The 23,582-nt window shown below is 34.9% G+C and overlaps 1 protein-coding gene across 2 annotated transcripts in view; it reads right to left on the bottom strand.

Annotated features, from left to right (window-relative positions):
• LOC148277371 (uncharacterized) overlaps window positions 1–23,582 on the bottom strand; it is a 205,805-nt gene that overhangs the window by 109,402 nt on the left and 72,821 nt on the right. For both annotated transcript variants that reach the window (XM_088232949.1, XM_088232950.1), the window contains exon 2: window positions 22,819–23,551. In XM_088232949.1, coding sequence (XP_088089075.1) covers window positions 22,819–22,928 — 110 coding nt within the window. In that variant the 5' untranslated portion in view covers window positions 22,929–23,551. The remainder of the gene's footprint in view (window positions 1–22,818; window positions 23,552–23,582) is intronic.

Genomic DNA, 23,582 nt, shown 5'->3' with positions numbered 1-23,582 from the left:
TCCAAACGTAAAACTACTCATTTATGAGTGCTTAAGTCACCTTCTGATTGATGCTCGTAAGCGGTTTCTGGACTATTCTTAATTCTATGGAAAAATGTTCGACTTTAAAACGTCTTAAGTCCTTTTGGCCTGTGTGTAACTTAAAAAAAAATCATTCTAATTTGGATCGGATTGTCGAGAAACGCAAGGAAGAATATATTTATGTATTTTTGAACACAGCATACAATATTATTAGACAGAGTAAAGTTAGAACAGTACCAAATTATTCACGTGACAAGAGATAAGCATATGATCTCTGTTTAGATAGGTTTACTGAGGGCGCTAATGTTTCCGGTTACCGTGTCAAAAGGCGCTAGGTACTACAATTTAGGGAGCCACAGACAGATTAACGAAAAATAAATTAACCCACTATTTCAAAAACTGTATTAGTCAGTTTGGGTGCGTTTAATTTCTCCAACAAAACAAACAAACTGTCACTCTGCTTCGCCGTAGGGGTAGAAAGAGACGATATAACGCGATATAACTGTATTTGGTTCGCTTTCTCATAAATAAAAGAAAGTAATAAAAACGTAGGGAGACATGACTTTATTTTTTAACCCCCCCTCCCCGGTAATGTGTAGCTAGTACACATTGCGTCTATTAACAATAATATCTTTGTAAATATAATCAACACTGGGCTTAGATTTTCAGTATTCCTCCATTACACATTTACGTATCCACTGAAATATTTTTTAAATTAATAAAAAGTACTTATTAGTCACAAAAAAAGCATTTTATCGGAAATCAGGGATAAATTGAACGTGGTTATACAGAAAGCAGCCAGCCATAGAAAAGTGAAAATGAGATAATAGACATTTTGTGAAAAGAGTGAATTATAAAATCTACACAATATCTTAAATGTTGTTGACTTTAACAAACGATAAACAATGAATACATAAGTTTTTTTTATATATTACAAACAAGAATCTTATTGTGTTTAAAACTGTTTAAAAGATTTTTAGGTTTTTAAGTTAAAAACATTTTTAAAGTACCATAAGATTTTTCTAGTTTTGTGGGTGTTTTCTGCAAATTGAGAAATGCCGTTTTTGTGATGGACACCTTTTTCCGGAGGTGATCAATGCAGTTTTTTATATGAAAGCGGTCTGGCTGTTTTTAGCAGAACATAGAATCGACCTTGCTGCACCCGATAACATCAATATCTCATTTTTCCAAAATTGTGGACTGGCTGCTTTCTGCATAACTACGTTCAATTACAAATATCATCAAAAGTATAGGTGCTCTCAGTCAGTCACGTAGTCCAGTACTATATGGGTATTTAGTAGCTCTCGGGAAGTTGGTGCGGGTGCACGTTTCGCCCGAGTTGTTAGCGATACCCAATGGTTTTTTTCATGTTTTCAGTAGTTAGATTTGAAATATTATCATTTTTTAATTAAATTATGGTTAATTAAAGCCATTCCCTATAACTATTACATTTTTCCCTTTTTTAATCTCTTATTTTTTTCATGTGTAGTGACTACACAGCACCGTAACGCACGTGTGTGTTTAAGACAGTAAGGGAAAGGTTAAAGCAGACCTTTATGATTTTATTTTATTTTTATTTTATTTTATTTTATTTCATTGGAAAGCCAACAGACATTTGTACATTTATAAGAATCAGTTATACCATAAATACATATCATAAAGTCCAATTAGAGGCTTCCACATAATATTGTTATTGTAAATGTTGTCACATAAAAATTATACATAACATAAAATAACTAATCATACAAAACTTATAATATTACTAGAAATGTAAATGAATATTGGTCGCACAGTTGCACATTACAATAAATAATACAACTATAGTTGACCATACAGTGTTCATTTATTATGTGCCTACATACAGAACTGCACATCACCTGCATAATATAGGCTGCGGATTCAAGGCGCAACATCATAACTTGAATTATTTTTGGAAATTTCACTTTTAAAGGAAGTTAAAGATATATTATTAATATCAATACAATTTAATTTTTGATTACACATATGGCAGGTTCTATTTACAAATGAATTTTGAAAAGATTTAGTTTTACATTTAGAAATTTTAAAAAGAGATTGGTTTCTGGTCTGCGTTACTGGGACTCTAAAATTAATAAGTGACAGTATCTTAGGGCAATCTATAATGTTATTCAAAGTTTTATACATAAAAATGGCATCAACCATGTTCCTTCGAGTTTGGAGAGTTTGGAGTTTAGGTAAGTTTATAGACTCATCTGGACCTGTATTCTGAGTCAACCGTCTAAAATTGCAATACGATAAAAATTTTGATTGTATAGATTCAATTCGGTTAATGTGATAATATAAAGGGTCGTTCATCATCATTCCTTTTCCGCACCTAATGATGCATAGAACACTGTATTGGTAAACCAATCGCAGCGTATCTTGATATTTTTTTGTTACATGAAGGTAAGATGACCAGTCTTACGCTTCAGGTACCAGTCCAGGGACTATGAAATATTCTGGTGTGAAAACACCCTTTTAAATAAATATTTCATTTTAACCATGTCGAGAGTCGAACCCATGACCTCTTGAATGGTAGACGAACGCGCTGACCATTACACCGTGAGGCCGACTAAAATAAAGGGTAACGCATATAAAAGGTAAATATCGAAAATGAAGTTCTGAGATTTAACGTTTTGAAGTTTTCAAACGATTATAAATCTAAATCTAGTCTAGTTTCATATATTCGAAAATCTATAATTGCGCAAAATTACCAGTTCACAATGGAGTCCTGGTCCCGACCCCGATGTTTGGGAGCGAAGTATGGACTTGGAAAAACGGGGATGAAAGTAGGCTGAATGCTGTCGAAATACGACCTCTCAGCGGAATGTGTGGTGAAACAATGTACGATAGATACACATCTGTTGAGATCCGTACATTATATAGGGCTATGAAAAGCATCATCGAAAAAATCATGAAAGGAGCTCTGCGTCGGTTTGGACATGTAGAGCGGATGGACAGCGAAAGAAGGGCTAAAAATATTTACAATGCGAATGTTGATGCATGCAGAAATAGAGGAAGACCGAGAAAGACATGACAGGACCAAATCACTCAAATCACACATCCACAAATCAGAAAATAGAACGCCACATCACTCCAAGGTTTTTTTTATTTATTTGTTTATTTTTCCATATACATATTATTTACATATATATAATTAGAAAAAATACACTTAAGAAAACTTGAATTGGAAAAAATGCCCACAAAGACTTCAGCGTCTGAGCGTGGGCCATTCGTTTTTTAATTTTTTAAAAGTTTAAAGCATATATTATATGGTATGATTTGAACGTGAAAAGAAAAGAAATGAAAAATAAAAGAAAAACCAAATTAACATATGCTGATATTACGAAAACATGATTTATTTGCATTTATTTTTAATTATATATATATATATTTTTTTTAAAATAATGTGTCTATCTGTTTGCATACATATCTCGCTTCCTCTACATTCATACATCTTCTCATGCATGCACGCCGATTATTCCGACTTTCAACATGACCATCTTCAAGTATTTGTTGGATTTGGTTATGCCATGTCTTTTTGATCTTCCTCGATTTTTGCATCCATCAAAATTTGCATTTTAGATATTCTTAGCCGTTGTTTCACTGTCCATTCGCTCTACATGTCCACACCGACGCAGAGCGCCTTTCTTGATTTTGTCGATAGGGCTTATCTCAGCCTTAGATAATGTACGGATCTCAACATTTGCGCATCTATTGTACATAGTTTTACCAATTTTAAATAATTGTTTTTTTTTTAAATTGATATTTTAGACAGCTTTGTTTCGAAAGTATAAAACGAGGTTCCAGTGTAATGTAAAAAAAAATATGTATTATTTTTTCATTGTCTTTGTGTTACTTGTAATTTGTTGTTGTTCTAAAAAATAAAACATATATACAGTCATCGCTAAACATTTCAAGACGCCATACGACAAAGTAGCGACGTGTATCTGTACAATTCTTTATTTATATTAGTATGCGAGTACAACAATCATACACCATTTCTTGTCCGTCCGTCTGTCTATCTGTCTGTGTGTCTGTCTAAATTCTGTACATCTTTGTTTCTTTCCAAACGACGTGTTGACTCGCTCGAGCGGGATGAGGGCTGAGGAGATATTGTGAACTGTGGCTGTGGATCTGTGGATGTGTGGACGTGGATGCGTGGATATGGCGACCGGTAGCTGCTGACACGAAAAATGATTCAAGGCGACGCGCACTATTTAAAACTCAACGTAATACGCAACAGGCTGACCAAAAACGTACTAATTAATTTAAATCTAATAATTAAAATCGTCCCACATTACAAAACATTGATTCAACGCATAAATATCACATAAAAAACATACAATTTAAATTGCGAAAAACGGTAAAACAAAAATATCCAGTGATAAAAGTGAAAGGAACAATGTTTTGAGTATGTCCAAATGATTGTAGACAGGCTGGATTTCCTCGCTAGGAAGTTAATTAGATCTACATTTATTGCAACAGAGAGAAAACATTTTTAAGAAGGGAATATGTAAGTCTAGGCATTTACAGGGCTTATGATCTGTCAATGGCTGGTTTAAGTGGCCACTTTACATACTGTCTAGTCCATTTTCTCATCTTTTCCATCCGTTGACTTTTAAAAAGTAAAAGGGCTGAAACCTTTATCATGTGGGTGAGATTCATCCGGCTGAACCAATTCATTTACTAGGCTGTGCCTAAAAACAATTTTCCATATTTTATACTTCTTACACCAGTTAGTTTAATCAACAATGTCCAGCTGGTTAGTTGATTAAATTTGACATGTTGTTCAGGGCTGGTATTCCAAACGCTCTCGCGGCCGTATTATCTCGCGTATTTACATACAAAATACACGAGAAAAACTGTTTTCTCGTGCCACGAGAGCGGTTCAGAATAGCACCCATCGGGTTTCAGCACTTTTACTTCACAAAAGTCAACAGATGAAAGAGTTGAGGAAATTAGAATGTTCAAAGATAGGGAATGGTTAATGTTACACAGTGTTTAAAGTGGCCACTTAAACACTCACACAGTTAAACACACTTAAACAGTCACACTCGCTCATTGAATCCATTATATCTTACGGAGTGCGTGTCTGGGGTCTCACCTTCCAGTCTCATCTGGGTAAAATTTATGATATTCAGGTGAGACTGTTGAGGGGGATAGTACCGGATAGCATAATCCGTGAGGCGAAACATATGGGCGAATGTGTTTATTTTAAATTCTGTAATGTCCTGCCGGTAAAACAACTTTGTGACTACAAACTGATTGTAGATCACTTTGTTGATCCGGAATATAAAAAATGAGTTTTCCACACTCACAACACTAGATTAAAAACTAAGGGCCCCCTGTTTGTTTCCCGCATTACAAATTACTTCGGAGAGCGAACATTAAATTGCGTTGTTCCAAGATCGTTCAATGATCTCCCACAAACCATCATTAACATTGAAGATCTACAAATGAAAAAAAAAGAACTGAAGAAATATCTTCTAGATACTTTATAGTGCCTGTTTATAAATAAATTAGTAAAATATAAATAAAATAAATGTAATATAAACCTGTCATAAAAAAATGTGTCCCACCGAAAAGTCTTAAGACTTAGTGGGTAACAAATTCTTGTGTGTATTTTTTTAATTATGAAATAAACGCTGCTCTGCAGCACTGAAACTGAAAAAAAACAGCCAACGGCAGGTCATAAGCCCTGTAAGTGCCTAGACTTCCATATTCCCTTCTCGAAAATGTTTTCCCTCTCTGTTGCAACAAATTTAAATATGAACAACTTCCTAGGGGGTAAATCCAGTCAGTCCGCAAGCATTTGGACATATTTAAAACATTATTGAAATTAATATTTTTTAAAAAAACAGCCAATGTGAATTCATTAGTGCTGTTATGCCTAGACCAGAATATTTACAATGTTTTAAAATGCATTACTTACATACATTTATATTTGTTATTTGCATTAATGATGAATAAATTGTGTAAGCGAGTTTGCGAGCACGGTACCGCGGTACAATAGCGGACTTTATGACCGGACGCCAGCTCCCATCTGTGCTTTATAAATGGCTACAAAACGACACTAAAGGCGCAGAATGGCGCTCCGACAACACTACAACAAGACGCATCGACGCCTCGCGCCCTGCTCGGAGTGCCCGGCGCTCAGAACGATCGCCCCACGATCCACGATCCACGGAGAACGAAGACGAGGAGGAATAAGAACAATCGCCGCATTGTACATCCTAGTTCCCGAGCCCTATTATAGCTGATTACGTCATTAGCGAGTGTTTAATGAGGTGCTAGGTGATTCCCTCGGGTACCCCACACCGAACGTCCGAAATGATGCAATGGGACATTTAGGTCAATGAACTAAAATAAAGTATTAATTTTCAGGGTATTCCATAGCGCTTTCTTTTCTTCTCGTCGTCAATTTAAGATGGCCCCTTGTGATGAAGGTCGCAAAGTGGGAAAATAAAATAATTTCAAAACGATTTCGCCCGAAAATTGCAAAGCTTTTACGTAGTAATTGCGAAGTTTGCAAGAGAAAAATTATAATAGAGACGGGAACTTATGTTACACGTTTTTAAGCTGCGCACCATAAGTTCGTCCGGGGGGTCGTGACTTCAATTTTACTGGCAAACTAGAGGAAACGCGGTCTCGCGTTTCTTCATACAAATGTATTACCGCATTTTCTTCCTGCATTATGTCACAATAGCAATATTTTTTTTACACACTATTCTTTCTGGCTGCGATACGATCCCACTTGCTATTTAATGATGCCCACACTTACACACACCTGAACACTTACTCCCACACAAATACACATAAACACACCCCTTTGTTGTACAACAATTTAATATGTATAATTCTTATTTAGAAACTTCGCTGGTCTGTCTTCAAACCGTATTTTTTTAGTGTTATTATATCATAGTCGACTGTTTGTTTCTTTAAAATAAATAAATAAATATAGTATAGTGGGTTTTGCATATTGGTTTAATTGGTGTCCTGACAAAGAGACAGGTACGTCTCGAAACCGGTAGACATAGAAAAGTCGGTAAGTGGTTATATACAAATAATAAATAACATTAAGTCAAATGTTTGACCACGAAGTTAATGCTTTTAATATTTATAAAATTTGTTTTAATTTATTCAAATAATTTTGAAAACAGATTGTAATAATCGGCGCGCGGGCGTGACATGTATGAAAAAACAAAAAACAACGTCTGTATGAAAAGACAAAATAGTGGTGTGGCGTTCTATTCTTTCTGCCTGCCCCTACGGAAAACGGCGTGGTGGTTTACTTGCTAATTTATAGCTTCGGCAACACGAAGATCTGACACGCACAAAGCCCGGAATTTTTCTAGGTGTACAATATACTTTCAACCCCTATTGCAAGAATGACGTTTAAAAATCTCTTGTCAGGACGTGGGGAAGAAAGTGATATACGGGTGTATTATGTGGGAATATGAATAGGTTGTCAGAAGAATGGTAAGAAGGTGCATGTATGGTATGGACTCACTAAGGGCTATAAACTATAGAAGACAGAATAGAATAGCAACGAAAATTAATTGAATTTTTCGTTAGCGTGGTAACGAAAACCGCATTATTACTATTACGGATAATTTCTTAAGCGCTGTTATCGAGAAAATAATAAGTATCCTAACACGTCTTGCAACTTGGATTTAGATCCTTGTTTCCTTGTCGATAGGAAGTGCTGCATTCCATACAATTGTCCATTGACCAATTGTTCTTATTATTTTTTTTTTTTTTAATTTATGGGCTCACTAAGGCGTGGATCTATTTTTATCTTCCGAAACAAACGCGAACAGTTGCACGTAATAAATCTTCATTTACCCTTCTTAAATATGGCGTCCCACAAGGTTCCGTGCTTGGTCCTATGCTGTTTGCACTGTCCTTAAACGATGTGTCCAAAATTATCACTAATTCGGGGTAATTTCTAACTGTTATGTCGGTGACCAGCAAAGTTACTTTTATTGCTTTTCTCAATGTATGAATAATTTCTGAAATTGCGTGTCTCGATGCATCCAAATAGTCAATAACTGAATGTTATCAAACTTAATCCATCTAAAAAAACTGAGCTTTACTGACAGCGACAAAAAAGCAACAATGACCTTTGGACCGATCTCAAATTTCAATCACAGGTTGTGATCCTTTTCCAAGTATAAATGAGGGTATTAGCAGCAAACTTAGGAATCTCCATTGAAGGAGTTACTGAGATATTTGCGAAAAACTTTAAAAAAAGAATTGTGAGATTTGTAATTATGCTTCACCAACTCAATGTAGAATGCTTAGTTAACGGTGTCAAGTAGTATAATTGATATCCGTTTTTGCAAGATTTAGAGACGGTTTTGAATTACGCTATTATTCAGTCAGCCTCGTGGTGTAATGTGTCAGCGCATTTGCCTACTGTGCTAGAGGTCTCGGGTTAGATTCCCGACATGGTTGATATGAAATATTATTTCATAGTCCCTGAATTGGCACCTTAGGCGTAAGACTGACCACCTTACCTTCAAGTAACAAAAATGATCAAGATACGCTGCGATTGGTGTACCAATGCAGTGCCTAATGCACCAATAACTAATTTTCCTCAGTTTCTGAGTTTGCTTATAATACCCTCAAATTTTAAACTATTGGGTGTTTATTTAGATTAGACTTTTTATTCATTATCAGATCAATAAAACGGTTAGTGCTGGTTTCTTCCATCTCTGACAAATCAAATCCATACAGAAAAATATTCTAATAAGGCATTTTTTTAAATTTATGTTTTATTTTGTCTTAAAATAGTACAAACACAATACAAGAATGTCGTGATATTAACTTATACCTAATCATCATTGAATTAAAGCTGTTGTGATATGTACGATTTTAATTAAATTAATTTAGCAACTCTATTTAGCATTTGTTAATGATAATTACATTTCATTAAGCATTTAATTACTGATGCTTACTATTCTGTCAGTGCTGTAGTGTAAAATGGCCCATTTCAGATGACACTGTGGCTGTTTTCACACGACAGTAAAAATCCACCCGGCCCGTTAAAATAACATAGGGTGGATTGATTTATCTTGTTATAATTATTTATTTTAATCATTTTATTTATTTAATGGAAGGTAAACCCACTAACTAGTACACCACAAGGCCGAATAATCTCCATTCGATTTCTTTTGGCAAAATTTTCACCTGAGAGTAGAAACTAAATAAATATAACCAGAAAAATAAAAGTATTTACCCACCCTAGTTTTACCGTGCCGTGTGGATTTGGACGATACGTGTGGAATGAGCCTATAGTGTAAACTGTGGAGACACGTGCAGAATTAGGATCTAGATAGAAATAACGTTTAATTATGCAGGAAGTCGTGTGAAAGATGCTTGAGTGCAGATGAAGCGAATTTAGATGCACACTGCGCTTTTCTCATAGAATTACACATACAGACAGATAAAAACTAAACTCCCTGGGAAATTTAAATTTTAGTCCCTCAACGTGTAACTCGGCTGCAACTTTAGGAAAATGTTACATTCTACGAATACGGATATTGTAGAGAAATGTTTTCATGCATAACTTTGAAAAATAAATTATTAAAAAATATGTCCCTACAAAAACGGGACATGTTTGGCCTTGATAATTGTGACGTCAAGATTCGTGACGATCTTCTATTTAAATTCAATACGGTCACAATGAAATTATTTGATGAGGAAAAACCCCTACTCAGTCACCAACATTGAACAAGGTCGATATCAGCCATGATACTATTCTCCTCTATGGATGCGAACCGTGGCACCTCACTAAGCCCAAAACAGAAAAATACTGAGTTTTGAGAAGAGTATCTCAGAAGAATCTTGGTTGTGCGGTGGTTTGACTTTGTAAAAAATAAAGTGAAAAGAGAACGGACACAGCAAACTCCGGTGACAACTATCATCAAGCGGAAGCGACACGGTTGGCTTGGTAATGTGCTGCGGATGCCTCCTAGAGCCTCAACCACGCTTGCCTACTTTACAATGCATCAGGTTCTCGACGTCCTGGGCAGGTATTCTGAATGTAAATGCGCGCGAAGATATCGCTCTGTTAGCGTGTGTTTAGTACGTAAATACGCGTTGAAAATGTGTTTTGTACGCGCGCTTTTGCGTTCAGAATACCACCCCTGGTCCCGATTACAATGAGAAGGCAACATTTATCTTCAATTTTATCTACGAAGTAAAATTAAGTTTTCTGTATGAAAAGCAGAATATGCGTATATTTTTTTCTTCTAAACATGTTCAATCATAGGTTACCGTTGACGATACTTTTAATGCTTTCTCAAATTTCAAAGATTACTTGCTATACCTGTTATTCTTTCTTGTTCTCTGCTGCATTGACATGTTATTATACTTTTAAACTACTTTTAATTACTTATATTGTATATGTATATGAAATCAATATATCGCTGCTCTTACTATAATGTGCAATAAATTTTAAAGAGGTTTTTTAAATTGACTTAATTTTTTTGTCTTATATTTCACTTAAAGATTCTTCTCATCGTTTCTTTGAATCCCTTAAAATATGTATGGGTATATTTATGTATTTCCTTTTTTAAAAATGTTATTAGTATTTTATTTTATTTTTACATCTGAGCATGTTTTTCATTCTTTATTTTAATTCTTAACTTTCAATTACTTTTGCAATTTTTTTTCATTTTTAATATTATTTCCATTTGTAAATACTAACTACAAACTAAAAACTTTAAAATAACTTTTTTTACTTAAATTTTAATTTTTAAAAAACTTCCATTTATGTTTTTTTTTTCTTCTCTTTTTTGTACTTTAATTAATAACCTTACATATAATTACTTTATAATATGGAAACTTTACTGGTCCATTAGAGTTAAGTCTAACTATGAAAAATATAAAACTTTGTAAATGTACTGTATGTTTCCTCAGTAAAAGAAAATAAAAATTTAAAAAATAAAATTAAATGTTCATGCAAATATATTCATTTTCGTACACAAATATCGGTTTTTCTTTAAAGACAGACAAAGATACCTCGGTTAATTTCTCATTGTAATCGGGGTCTTGGACGTCCAGTGCTGAATGTTCGTTGGCAGTTTATGTCAGAACTACGGGAAGCGAACCTGACTTGGGAGGATGCACTGGAGCTGGCAGCCGACAGAGATGCCTGGAGGATCTTCGTGGACAACATATGCTCCAACTCGGGGGCGGACATGGAATGATTATATTTTATTGGTAGGTTGGAAGAAATTACCATATGGCGGCAACAAGCCCGCAACGCTTGCGTGTACAAAAAGTAAAATAAATAAAAAACCCAGCGTCTCTAAAGGGACAAAATAATAAATACTAAACAAGAATTTGCAATAAGGAGATAGTACGTATTAGTTATGTGCAAAGATAAGAACGAAGCGACATCATAATTTGTTCTCACAGAACCTTGGCCAGGGTACAGGGTAAGGGGTAAAGGGTGCAGGTGCAGGGTGCAGGGTAACGGTGGACAGGTAACAAAGACCCACGCGATGCTTATTGGAATTTATTTTTATCTGTTACCTGATATTACAAGGATAATAATAATATTAATGTAACCAGAAAGTGGACAAAATTTCTATGGGTATTTTCAACCTAAAATATTTATTTATTTATTAACGGACTTATTCAATCCATTCAACAATAGCAAATACATTTCCTTATAATACATACATATGCTAAAGCAAATTAAAACTAGGACAAAAATATAAATAATAATTACTACCTCAAGACAAGATCTGGTATATCTAAGTGATTGTTTAGATCTAGAAAGACTTGCACCAAAAAAGTCCAGATCTTGTCTCGAGTTTACAATGCGACCCAATCGGAATATCGGTGCATGCAAGGTATAGTATGTGCTATTGTGATCAAGAAACAGCACAATATTTTGCAGCCGGTGGATTGCAACATTGAATGCCACTTATTCCAGTAACGATGGTACATCAATGAAGCCATTTAGTAAATTTAACATAAATATAGAGTCAATGTTATTCCTACATATTTGTAGACAGAGACTCCATTTCTCCGTAAGTATAGTGTCTCCTCTCGCCGATCATCCATGTTACTTTTCTTAGCAGACGATGGTGCACCGATTCGATATGATTTATCCGGTCTTTATAGAAAGGAGGCCAGATTATGAAGGCATATTCTAAAAAAAGGACGAACAAGTGAACAAATATGTGAAAATAATGTTGATGTCCAGGATGTCCTGCCAACAAAACCTAAGAGTTTTAGTGATTTATTAATCATAGTATCAATACGTTCATTAAAGGTAAGTTTACAGTCCATTGAGTCCATGATAACTCCGAGGTCCTTAATAGACTTGACTACATCATATTAACGTTAAACCTTAGAAATCATAATTGTTTTTGTAATTGTGTGTTTCATTCCATATTATAATTATTTTTATAGGCAGGCAACCATTGCTGGTGCGCTCATATCTCGTGTATTGCTTTTTGTACGCGTTCTTCTTTCTTTAAAAAGCATCCAAACCGTTTTTGAACCGGAAGAATGAAATGGGATGGACAATTAGGCTCGCAAATTTATCCCAGTCTGAAACCACCCCGCTGGAAAGGAAGTTTTTCTTAGGATTCAGATGGAATTGGGAACGATAGAGCTTCAGGTTATGTTATGACCTCGTGAATTTGTGCCGGGAATTAATTGATACATCTCATGCAGGGGGCAGACATAGTAATTATTTAGTATATTAAAAGTTTCTATCGAGTTACTTCTCTTCCGTCATTTTTCGAACTATACAAGTCGTAATGCTTTTAATCTACAGCGTTAGGGCGTCCTTTTGAGTACGTTGGGGATTTTATAGCAAATCTTCGGTCTTTTTCTAGTAGCTCGATATCATTAGTGAAGTAGGGACACAATACTTGGTATCCATACTCTGAGAGAGGTCTTACGTAGGTTTTGGATATTTAAAGAAACATCTCAGAAGTAATAGTTCGAATGCCATCAAGCATATCACGGATTGCCCAGCAAAAAGCTACCCTGGTGATCCAGCGGACTTCCTGACTGCAGTTCTTAAATCAATCCAATATCAGACTGGCCCGAATCTGAACCTCTAAATTTCATATTGTTTGTTCCTCTTTTTTATATTTTTGTCTCCTTAAAATGATTTCTTGACATACCCTAACAAATAATAATGATATAATATAAATTTTAACTTAAAGAATTTTTCGATAACTGTCCCTTTTAAACCCGAATTAGGATCCAACCTAATTGCATGCAATTCCAATTTATTGCGATTCTGTCGGCAACAACCAATAAAGTGTAATAAAAAAAATTCTTCTGATATCTTAGAGTTTACACAAACAGATGTACGTACTTTATTGTACAATATTTTTTTCCGCCATTTTACTACTCTGCTACAAATGACCGACCAAAACATCAACCAAAACCGAATTTCATTTCAGGGAGTTGCTTTATTATTTACCTTGCTTATAATATACAAGGTTTATATTTCAAATTTATCTAAACTGTTAGGATCAGGAGGGATATACTAATGTGGGCCAATCACGAACTTCTTAGCATTTTCACATGTGGAGCGAAAACCACTCAAAACCTTTCAGGAGAAACCGGCCTGTTGTCAGTAGTCAACAGGCCTTCCGTTCCACTACAGGAGTGTTGGGCATTTTGTTCCTTACTTTGGTTTATTTTACCAATTGCCTGGACTATATTGACCATGTATGATACTGTGAGTTCTTTATTACCCATCGCCGATGGGATGTCGCGTAGATCTTCACCCAGGCTTCTGCATCGCGCCTCCAGCTGTTGTCTTTGAAAGCAGAAAAAGGGGCAATGCATCGACAGGTGAGGAACATCTTGCGAGGAGTTTCATCGTCGCGTGCGCTTTTTGGGTCGTTGTTACATTATACATATAACTTATATCTGACAGTTCTTCAATGTACGCTATAGTAGCTTTAACTTAGAATACATATCTCAATTATCATTTCAATTATGCTTTTATATATATATTCGTTTTCTGTTGATTTAAATGATACTGTTATTTTGTTTTTTTTTTAAAACTACTATATTTTACTATTATTTTGTTGATTTTAATGATACCACTATTTTGTATATTTGATTATGTGTGATTCTTAATTTGTATAATTTATATTTTAAAAATTATCTCTGATTATCTTTTTTGCATTGTATTCTTCGGAATTCGATTATTTATTACATTTACCTTTTTTTCTAGATTGTTATTCTTATTTTCTAGATGTCATAATAATTTTATTTATTTAATTTTACTATGTATTTTTATTGTTATTTATTGTGGCTTAACACGGGCATAGCCTAAAAAGCCTTAATAAGTTCATAAATATTTAATTTTGTAATTTTAAATGAATAAATAAATAAAATAAAATAAACTTAGTAACTATAAAAGAATAGCAAAAATATTAATATAAAAGATTTTGGAACTGCTAACTTAGTCAACAAATCACAAAATCAGTCTTGTCTTTATTTTTTATGTTAGACTTTGGCTATACAATAACTAATTATTTAAATGGACAACAATCCAACATCCTTAATTGTGCTAATTTTCCACCAGAGTACACCCGAAAGTAATCCGACACATCCCTGCCGCAGGTTTCGACTGAGTCCAAGTTTCGGCCAACTTTCGTCAATTCGGCAAATTTTCGCCAATTCGTCAGACATGTTAGCTTAAAAATGTAAACCTGCTTAAAGTTACTGAAATAATTCATTTTAAAATGTCAAGAAACACGTCAAAAAATGTTTAATTAAGATTTAGAGAAAATATGCCGAAGATTATTATTGGGTGAATCAGAGTTGTCTCTCGTTAGGTTGTATACTCCTTAACAAACTTCTATATTATATATAATTTATGATGGCACATACCTAAGTTCTTTTTTTTGCAATATGTTTGTTATTTTATTTATTTTGCAAATATCTATGGTAATGAAAAAATATCTTTTTATATTACAAATCCATGATGGTAAAAATTTAAACCATTATTTTTTTTATACATGGGGTATAAAAATAAGCTGGAAAAATATTTATATGTAATAGTTTTGATAACAACAATATTTAAAAAATCTACCAGATCGTCAAAGGCCCCGATTGCAATGGAAAGTCTACAGAGTTATCTCAACTGTCTATAAAACCATATCAACATTTCTGCACAAAAATGTGCATAATTGTATAAAAATTTGAAGTAAATTCGTCAATTACTTGCAGCTAAAGATGTTTAAGTCGGCCTTGTGGTGTGGTGCGATTCCCGGCACGGTTGATGAGAGTTGTAGAAGGTTTCCGGTTTGCTTACAATCAAAAGACTTATCGGCAGAACAGACCTAGAGGAAGCGGAAGAGAATTTAAGAACTGAATTGTCTTCCATAAAGTGAAATCGAAATTTATGTACGAAAATGCGTATATTTGTGTGAAATTTTGAATTATCTTCGGTCGATAACCTGAAATTAAACGTTTTCGGAAGAAAAACATTGTATCCATACAGAAAATTAAATGTTACATTTTAATACTGGCCCAGGGCCCCAATTAAACGTTAAAGAAAGAAAGTTAAGTAAAGGTTATCAGAGTTATCTTCGACTGTCTATAAAGATAAACCGATATTTGTGTACGAAAATGAGTATATTTGCATGAACATTTAAAGTATCTTCGTCGGTAACCTGTAATTGAACATGTTTCGAAAAAAAAATTGTGTACATATTCTATTCTTTATACAGAAAACTTAATTTTACTTTGCAGATAAAATTGAGGATAAATTTTGACTTCCCATTATAATATCTTCAATCCGTGCCTCATGTCTGAGGATGGTGATTACGCCTGACTCCAGGCATAGCTCGCCTGTGGACAGTCTCCCTCCATCTGGAACGGTCTCGAGCTCTTCTATAGGCGTTCGTCAGTGATGATTTTGATAATTCAGTAACTGCCGCTCCATCTTGTCGGTTGACGTCCACGCGACCTTGTCTCTTCGACACTTCCCAGAAGAATAGTTTTCATTAAACTTCCCCAGAGTTTCCTCCAGAAATATACCAAAAAAACTGCAGGATTCTTTTCTCGCTCATGGATGTTAGTCTTTCTCCTTTGTCCAGTTCATGGAGAGTAGATGCATTCGTACGTCTGGCCGTCCACGGAATCCGCAGCATTCGCTGCCAACACCACATTTCGAAAGCTTCCATATTATTCTTTTCAGATTCCCTCAGTGTCCAACACTCCACACCGTGCATGAACACTGAGAAAACCAAGGCCTTCACCAGTCTTTTTTTGTATTATAATACGAACCCAGGAATAAAAGGATTAAGTAAGCACGACACGTTTTGTACGAAATTTGAAAAATGTCGTACGATTTAATTTTGTAGGTGTTTTCTGGTATTTGGCGTTTTAGGGGCTAATTTTCACCCATAATTTAAGCCGTTCTCCTAGGGGTCAGAAGTAAGAGGTAGGCGCACCGAACCTCGGGAGTTCTAGACGTTTTTTATTACTTAATATAATACAAGATAATGCAGCATTGGAAAGCGTATGGCCGGCCGTGTAGCTATCAATCAGTGCCCGCAGCGAAGAAAATCAAGCTGTGGGCCGCGCTGCTGAGAGGAGATTTGCGGGAAGATGTAAGAAAGATGGAGTCCCCGAGCTGTCGAGGTACAAAAATACGTTCCGAAAAAAATACATGTCAAGTAGACTCCGGTATCAGTTTCTTTAACTTCAGTTAAACGAATACCTCTCGAACAGTCACGTGCACAGAGTTTTTAACTAGAGTAGGCAGTAGAAAAAAGTACGTTTTGTAAAATAAAAGCAACAAATCTTACCAAAAAGTTTCCTTCACTCGTCACATTAGTTTTTTGTCGATAAAGGATAACCGTAAAAACGCGTTGTTTCCTAAAACGGTTAAACACATATGTCCGTTTAAATGAAAACAGAACTCCATTTAAATGTTTTATTAACAAAATAAACGTGGACCATATTCTCGATTTCATGAAGGAAATCGATTTGAGGCGTTTGAGGTTATTAATTTGACATTTGATGTTTGACCGTCTTTTATTAAATAATAATTTTTAAAAACGCTAAATGTCAGAAACGTATTTGTTTTTTCTTTCAAAAACAAAGCACCAAAGTTCATGAAAAGCACTGTAATACATACACGCGTAATTACAACTGAAAAAAACTCACACATACACGTTTTATTCATGTAAACAACACCTGCAATATGAACAAAATAGGCATTTGTAGTTTGTGCGTTAGCCGACCCTGGCTGATGGCGGCGCGCCGATCGGTACGACACAGTACTTAACTGAATTATACCTAGCATATTTTATATTATTATTTGTTATTGTTTTATTGAAATTCTAGTAGAGTAGGCACTGCTTATGTGTCTTTATGAAACGCATGCCACTGCCCGGAGATGGCTCCGATTAGACATATAAATATTGAAAATTATCTATCACGTGAAAAGCCATTTCGGTGAGCTTGGATATTTTGTGTTATAATTGAAAAATAATCATCAATAATCTAACGCTGAACTTTACAAGGCGTCTTTTTATTAATCAGAGCTCATTTTGATCCTCATTTGGCTCATTTGACCTAGCAGGCTTTGGGAGTTAAGAGCAATAGCTCCTTTCTTCATCTTCATATTTTAGAATAAAATATTATTTATCTTTTAAAAAGTAACTACTGTAACTACCAATAACCGTAAAATTTTAGAAAGTAGGGTTTCTATTTATAACGTTATCCTTAATTTCAATCTGCAAAGTGTTTTAATTTGGCGTTCTTAAAAACGGTTGAAAGACGAAATCTGATCTTAATCTGATTAATCATAATCTACTCAGTAATTGATAAAAAAGGATAAAAATTGCTTGCGGAATATAAACCTTGTGCATTATAAGCATAACAACTATTTTTAACATTTTCCCCGGAAGACTTGATACCCTTGGGTAATATTCCATTAGATCAAAAACAATGTTTAGAATATGTGTTTCACTACAGTATTTAATACTTTCTTAGTTGTAAAAGAACGGCACCTTTACGGCGCTAAACGCTGTATAAAACAAAACACGCAACAGCGTTGGGAGGATCATTACCGCGCTTCTTCTACAGGTAAAATCACTAAAATGTTTTCCCCAACGCAGGCTGATGCATCAAACTTCCGTCGTCATCACCGAAGTACTTTCGAAACGACCCAAATTTTGACCGGACACGGAGCTATAAGAAGTTATCTTAAAATTAAGGAATGATGACTATTGTTCATGCGATGATATTTCTTCACAGAGTATCGAACATCTGTTATTTCAGTGCCTATTTTTCAGTTTACAACGTCATAATCTTGAAGCAAAATGCACGAAAGATGGAATGTCCGTAACAGATAGTCACACTGTCGTTAAAAGAAGTTATAACACGCCATTGTTCTTGGACTTAATACTCATAGAGGTAATGAACCAAAATCAGTGATCGAACATCCCATTTCCAAGATTATCACGATTTTTTCCGGGTACCTTCTTAGCCTTGTACATGACACGTAAGGTTATTAAATACAGGGGTCCAAATACATTTTTAAAAAATAAAACAAATGGTATGTTAGGAATTTTAAGAGTTAATCTAATCAATTAAGTTTTTTGGTGAAATATTTAAAGGTGCACCACAGTTTGAGGTCTTCAGACAGTTGAACAAGCAAACAACAAACATCCCGAGGACGCAGACGCAGTTTATGTGGTGATATTACCACCGATGTTCGGGTACTCGCTATTATATTACTCCCTACAACAGACTTGTGTGTGGATCTCTGTAGGTGTGTGCAGCACCGGGTACCGGGTACCTGTACTCGCACACCCCGACGGGCACCGGACACAGACCGTCGAGTATCTAAAGCCAAGACGGCGAAATATTAGGTTTTGGCAATAGAACGTGTCGTCATTGAGACATAATATATACAGATGACGCTCTATACAAATCCAAGCTAAAAAGATGTCCCCGAAAGCAAGGTGGGGTGTAAGTGTCATCACGACATATCACATCGGCATTGGCAAGCTTAAAGCACGGACTGATTATATAGGTCTACTGTGAAATCTATTCTGTGTGTCGCTCTCTTCCCTGAATCTCTCATTTATGCCCGGTTAGTTGAGAAAGACAAATACATGAGATAGCTCACGACTAATAAGTACTGGTAACAGTGGTAACATATAAATAAAACATTTTTAATATGAAAATAGCTACTATTATAATCTCTTACCGACTTTTATATGTCGACCGGTTTGGAGACGTACCCGTCTCTTCTTCAGGACACCAACTAAACCAACATGTAAAACCCACTATATATACGCCTTTACCATAGTTGTTGTACGAAAATATAAAACCAACACGTCATGCATTTCAATAAGCACATGCACTGATTAGATTATTTTTAAAAAAATGTTTGCGAAATAGTTGAAAAAAAGGGGAGGAGATAAAGGGAGGGGCGTGAGTTTAATAATTTTAGGGTGTACCATTACAATAGTACATTGTATAACAGGCTATGTTGAAAGGTTGTTTGATTATTGATCAAAATAACTTTTTTTTTAAAAAGCTTAAAATGAAATATTTCCATATTATTTACTAATAACGCTTTATTATTTGTATATTTATGTGCAACAACTATGGTAAAAGTGAATATAGTGGGTTTTTCATGCTGGTTTAATTGGTGTCTTGACGAAGAGACGGGTGCGTCTCGAAACCGGTAGACATAGAAAAGACGGTAAGTGGTTACATACCAATTTTCTAAGGCTTGCTGCTTTCAGCATAAGAACGTTCAATTGTCATTAAGAGAAGCCATGTGGTCGGCTGGGCCATGCACCCACTGCGGCTCGACGCTTGCCAACTTTACTTAGCGGTTCATGTCAAAACTACGAGAAACATTAATTGCTCATATGGCAGTACGTAAAACAAAACGAAACAAACAACAAACCATCACGCCGTTTCCCCGTAGGCAGAGTTATTCCTACTTTTAAAAACATCTCAACATTTGTGCATCTATCGTACATAGTTTTACCACACGTTCACCCGAGGGATCACGTTTCGACAGCATTTAACCTACTTTTATCATCATTTTTCCAATTCCATACTTCGCTCCCATACATTAGAGTTGGCACTAGAACTACTTTGTGAACTGCTAGTTTGGCCTCCTGCGATAAACATTTGTTTGCCAAAGTAAATTTCAGTGCACCGTTCACCCTGTTCCCGGCACTCACCCTCCTTTCAATATCTTTCTCGTTCTTTCCATCCCTAGTAAACATACTTCCCAGATACACATTTTTTTATACCTGATTCAGAATATCTCTCATTGAGCAGACTGATCTCACATTTAGTTATATTTTCATCCCTTTCAAAAACCATCATTTTCGATTGATCAACATTCATAAGCAAATCGCCTTTCTTTCATACACCGTAGACTTTGGTTACCAAGAATTGCAGGTCTTCTTCGCTGTTAGCAAGAAGCACGGCATCATCCGTATATAGAAGACAGTCAGCAGTTATACCACTCATTTGGTAAAAAACACAAGAATGGTTAAATTGCCATTTAAGGGTCAAATATAATAATCATCACTACATCATTCTAACAGAAGCAATATTACTGATGATTGAACTGTTATTTCTATAAATATAGTTACGTGAATAACTAAGGTATATTCATTGATTGAAATCCTCAATTGAAAATTTGAAAATCCTACGCCTGTGCGCCTGTAACAGATATTTTATCAATATCCTTTCATAAATCTAGTTGAATAATACTCTTGAAGCATTAAAAGTTTTTTTTCTGTAATAGGCAAATACCACTTTTTTTTTTAAAACATTTTTAAAGTATTGAGTTTTTCTACTGATATTTCTTGGTGGAAATGCATTTTAATTATAAAATTAAAAATACGTGTACAGTTTAATTCCACTTTTATTTATATTTTTTTACCAGTGACCGGGTTTCGTCGTGACCGACATCGTCAGACTGGTAGGAGACTAAACAAATTTCTATGTTATATATAAGTGAAGCAGGGGTTGTAAATAATTATTTTACTCGTATATAATTTTGGACATAAAAGAGTTTAAATTGAAATAATTTAAGTATAATTTAAGTTTTGTTTAAATCTACATAATAAAAACAGATGAACATGATATAATTTTATGAATTTTTATAGTATTTAAGTTTTACTAAAACTATTACAGGGGCCGCTGATTGGTAGTTCATAGTCTACCACCAGTCTGACGATGTCGGTCACGACGAAACCCGGTCACTGGTAAAAAATTATAAATAAAAGGAGAATAAACCTGTATAGGTTTGTTTATTATTATTATTTATAAAGAAATAAAGGTCAATGAAATACTGTCCAGTAAAAAAAGTATTTTTTAATTTGTAATTTTAAATTCCCGCAAAAACGGTCATTCCATTGGCCACGCCCCTAATACGTCACGATTCATGTTTATTTGTTCCTGACCATTTTTGTACTTCAAATTTGTTAAGAACATTGTCACGAATCTTGACGTCACAACTATCAAGGCCAAACGTGTCAAGTTTTGCTATTTACGTATTTAAAAAATATATATATATATTTCACCCTAATATTCATTTTTATTTTGATAATATAATTAACTATTCGTAATCCATTTCATATTTAATATTTTTATCGGTATTCGTACTATGTGACATTTTCCTAATCACGTCAAAGCTACAATACTATATATAGGAGAATTAATGGTAGCGTAGGACGAGGCCGACCAAGAAAGACGTGGCATGATCCGATAAACCCAAATCTCAAGTCTAGTATCGTCAAAAAGCCGTCACAATCGAAGGACATGTATGACAAGATGTACGAATGTAAGGCAGGAATGTATGTCAGGATATACGTGTGTGGCGGTCCAACCTCTCTGCCTACCCCTACGGGGAAATAGCTTGATGGTAGTAGTAGTAGTGATAAATTTTTATTAATCGGGCAAGAAATTTAATGTTGCTATTTTGATCAGGCAATCTTCCATATCTGGAGAGGATGCCGACATTAATTGGAGAGCTAATCAAATCAGGTTCAGAATTAGTTACTACTTCTAAACGTAGTACATCGACCTCTGCACTCATAAAATTAAAATCAACATCAGTCTTTTCATCTTCCAATAAAGATTCGGTAGCCACATCAATTCGAGACCTCGTCAATTAATAATAAAAAATAATTAAACAAATTGATTTAATCCGCCGAATTCTTAACATATTGTGATGGTATCTCAAAACTGAGGACAAAGATTGGATTTCACCCTCTAGATTAAAATATTACAACAGAGGGGAACATTTTAGAGATGAGTGGAAGTCTAGGCATTTACAGGACTTATAACCTGTCATTGACTGGTTTAAGTGGTCATTTTATACACTGTGTAACATTCACAATTCAGCCCATATTTGTACATAATATTTTTTTAAAAATAAATATGGGTAGCCTTCTAAGAATGAAAACATGGTGTAATAGCTAGCAACCATAAATTCGTGTTTTTTTTAAATGACCAATTCCTTTTTTAATATGAAACTTTCTGATTTAAAAAAAAAACTATAAATATAAATAATTTACGTACATCTTAAGATGTTTATGTTATTTATTATACGTGAATTCCGAATTGGTAAATTATAAAATTTAATGTATATTTTTTAACACTTATTCGTTAGTATATTTATGTTCTATAGTGTTCCTAATAAATAAACAATAACCCAATAAACGGTTAATTGTCGGCTCTGAAATAAAACAGTTTGTACAAAAATTGATTGTGACTTACTGGGGTGCATGATGAAAGGGCGCAGGATCCCACAAGGGCGGGGCGTGGAAGGCGGCAAAGGCGGAAGGAAACTGGATGGGCGGCGGAGGGCCCGCCTCCCTGTCCGGCATTCTGATTGGCCCGCCTATCGTGCCAGCACTGGCCAATCCAAACCCAAGAAACAGCCGGAGAATTCAGGAGTAATCCAGTGAATCCACAAAGTGGAATGTACGAAAACACAGACTGATCACACAAAACTATTCCCACGAAGCAAAAAAAAACAAATAAGAAAAGTCAAAATAAATTTTAAGCACCGCCTATCAATTTTTACAACTAAATTAGAGAGGTAGATCCAGTATCTTTAAAACAAAACCAATAGTCAATTGCACAAAATACAACCACTTAACAAAACTGTACACTACTGGAAATTGATCACAAAACTGCTTGGTTTGATGAGTTCACCGCACACAGCGGTGTACCACAAGGGTCCGTTCTCGGGCTTATGAAAAATAATTGTACCACTTTTTGTCTCCGATTAAATTTTCGCCCGTTTCTTTCGAATCATTTTGCGTGTGAGTTGTTGGAGTCGCTGCCATGAAGATGTGGTATGTCAGGTGATGAAGAGTATGGATATCTTCTTGGAAAGGACGCAGCGATGTGATCTGACTTTCCACATTGGTTCTCTAGTGGTGATTAGCATTTTTGTGCTGTTTTCTTTGCCATCTTGCTGAGTGTAGTAAGAATGCAGTATTATCTGAAAAAAATAACAAAAAACGAAGGTTAGA

Source organism: Micrasema longulum, unplaced genomic scaffold (assembly GCF_059751315.1).
Source record: "Micrasema longulum isolate JH-2025_06_02 unplaced genomic scaffold, ASM5975131v1 h1tg001042l, whole genome shotgun sequence".
Lineage (NCBI taxonomy): Eukaryota > Metazoa > Arthropoda > Insecta > Trichoptera > Brachycentridae > Micrasema > Micrasema longulum.
Note: the sequence above shows the minus strand (reverse complement) of the source record. Positions and strands in the feature narration are given on the sequence as shown.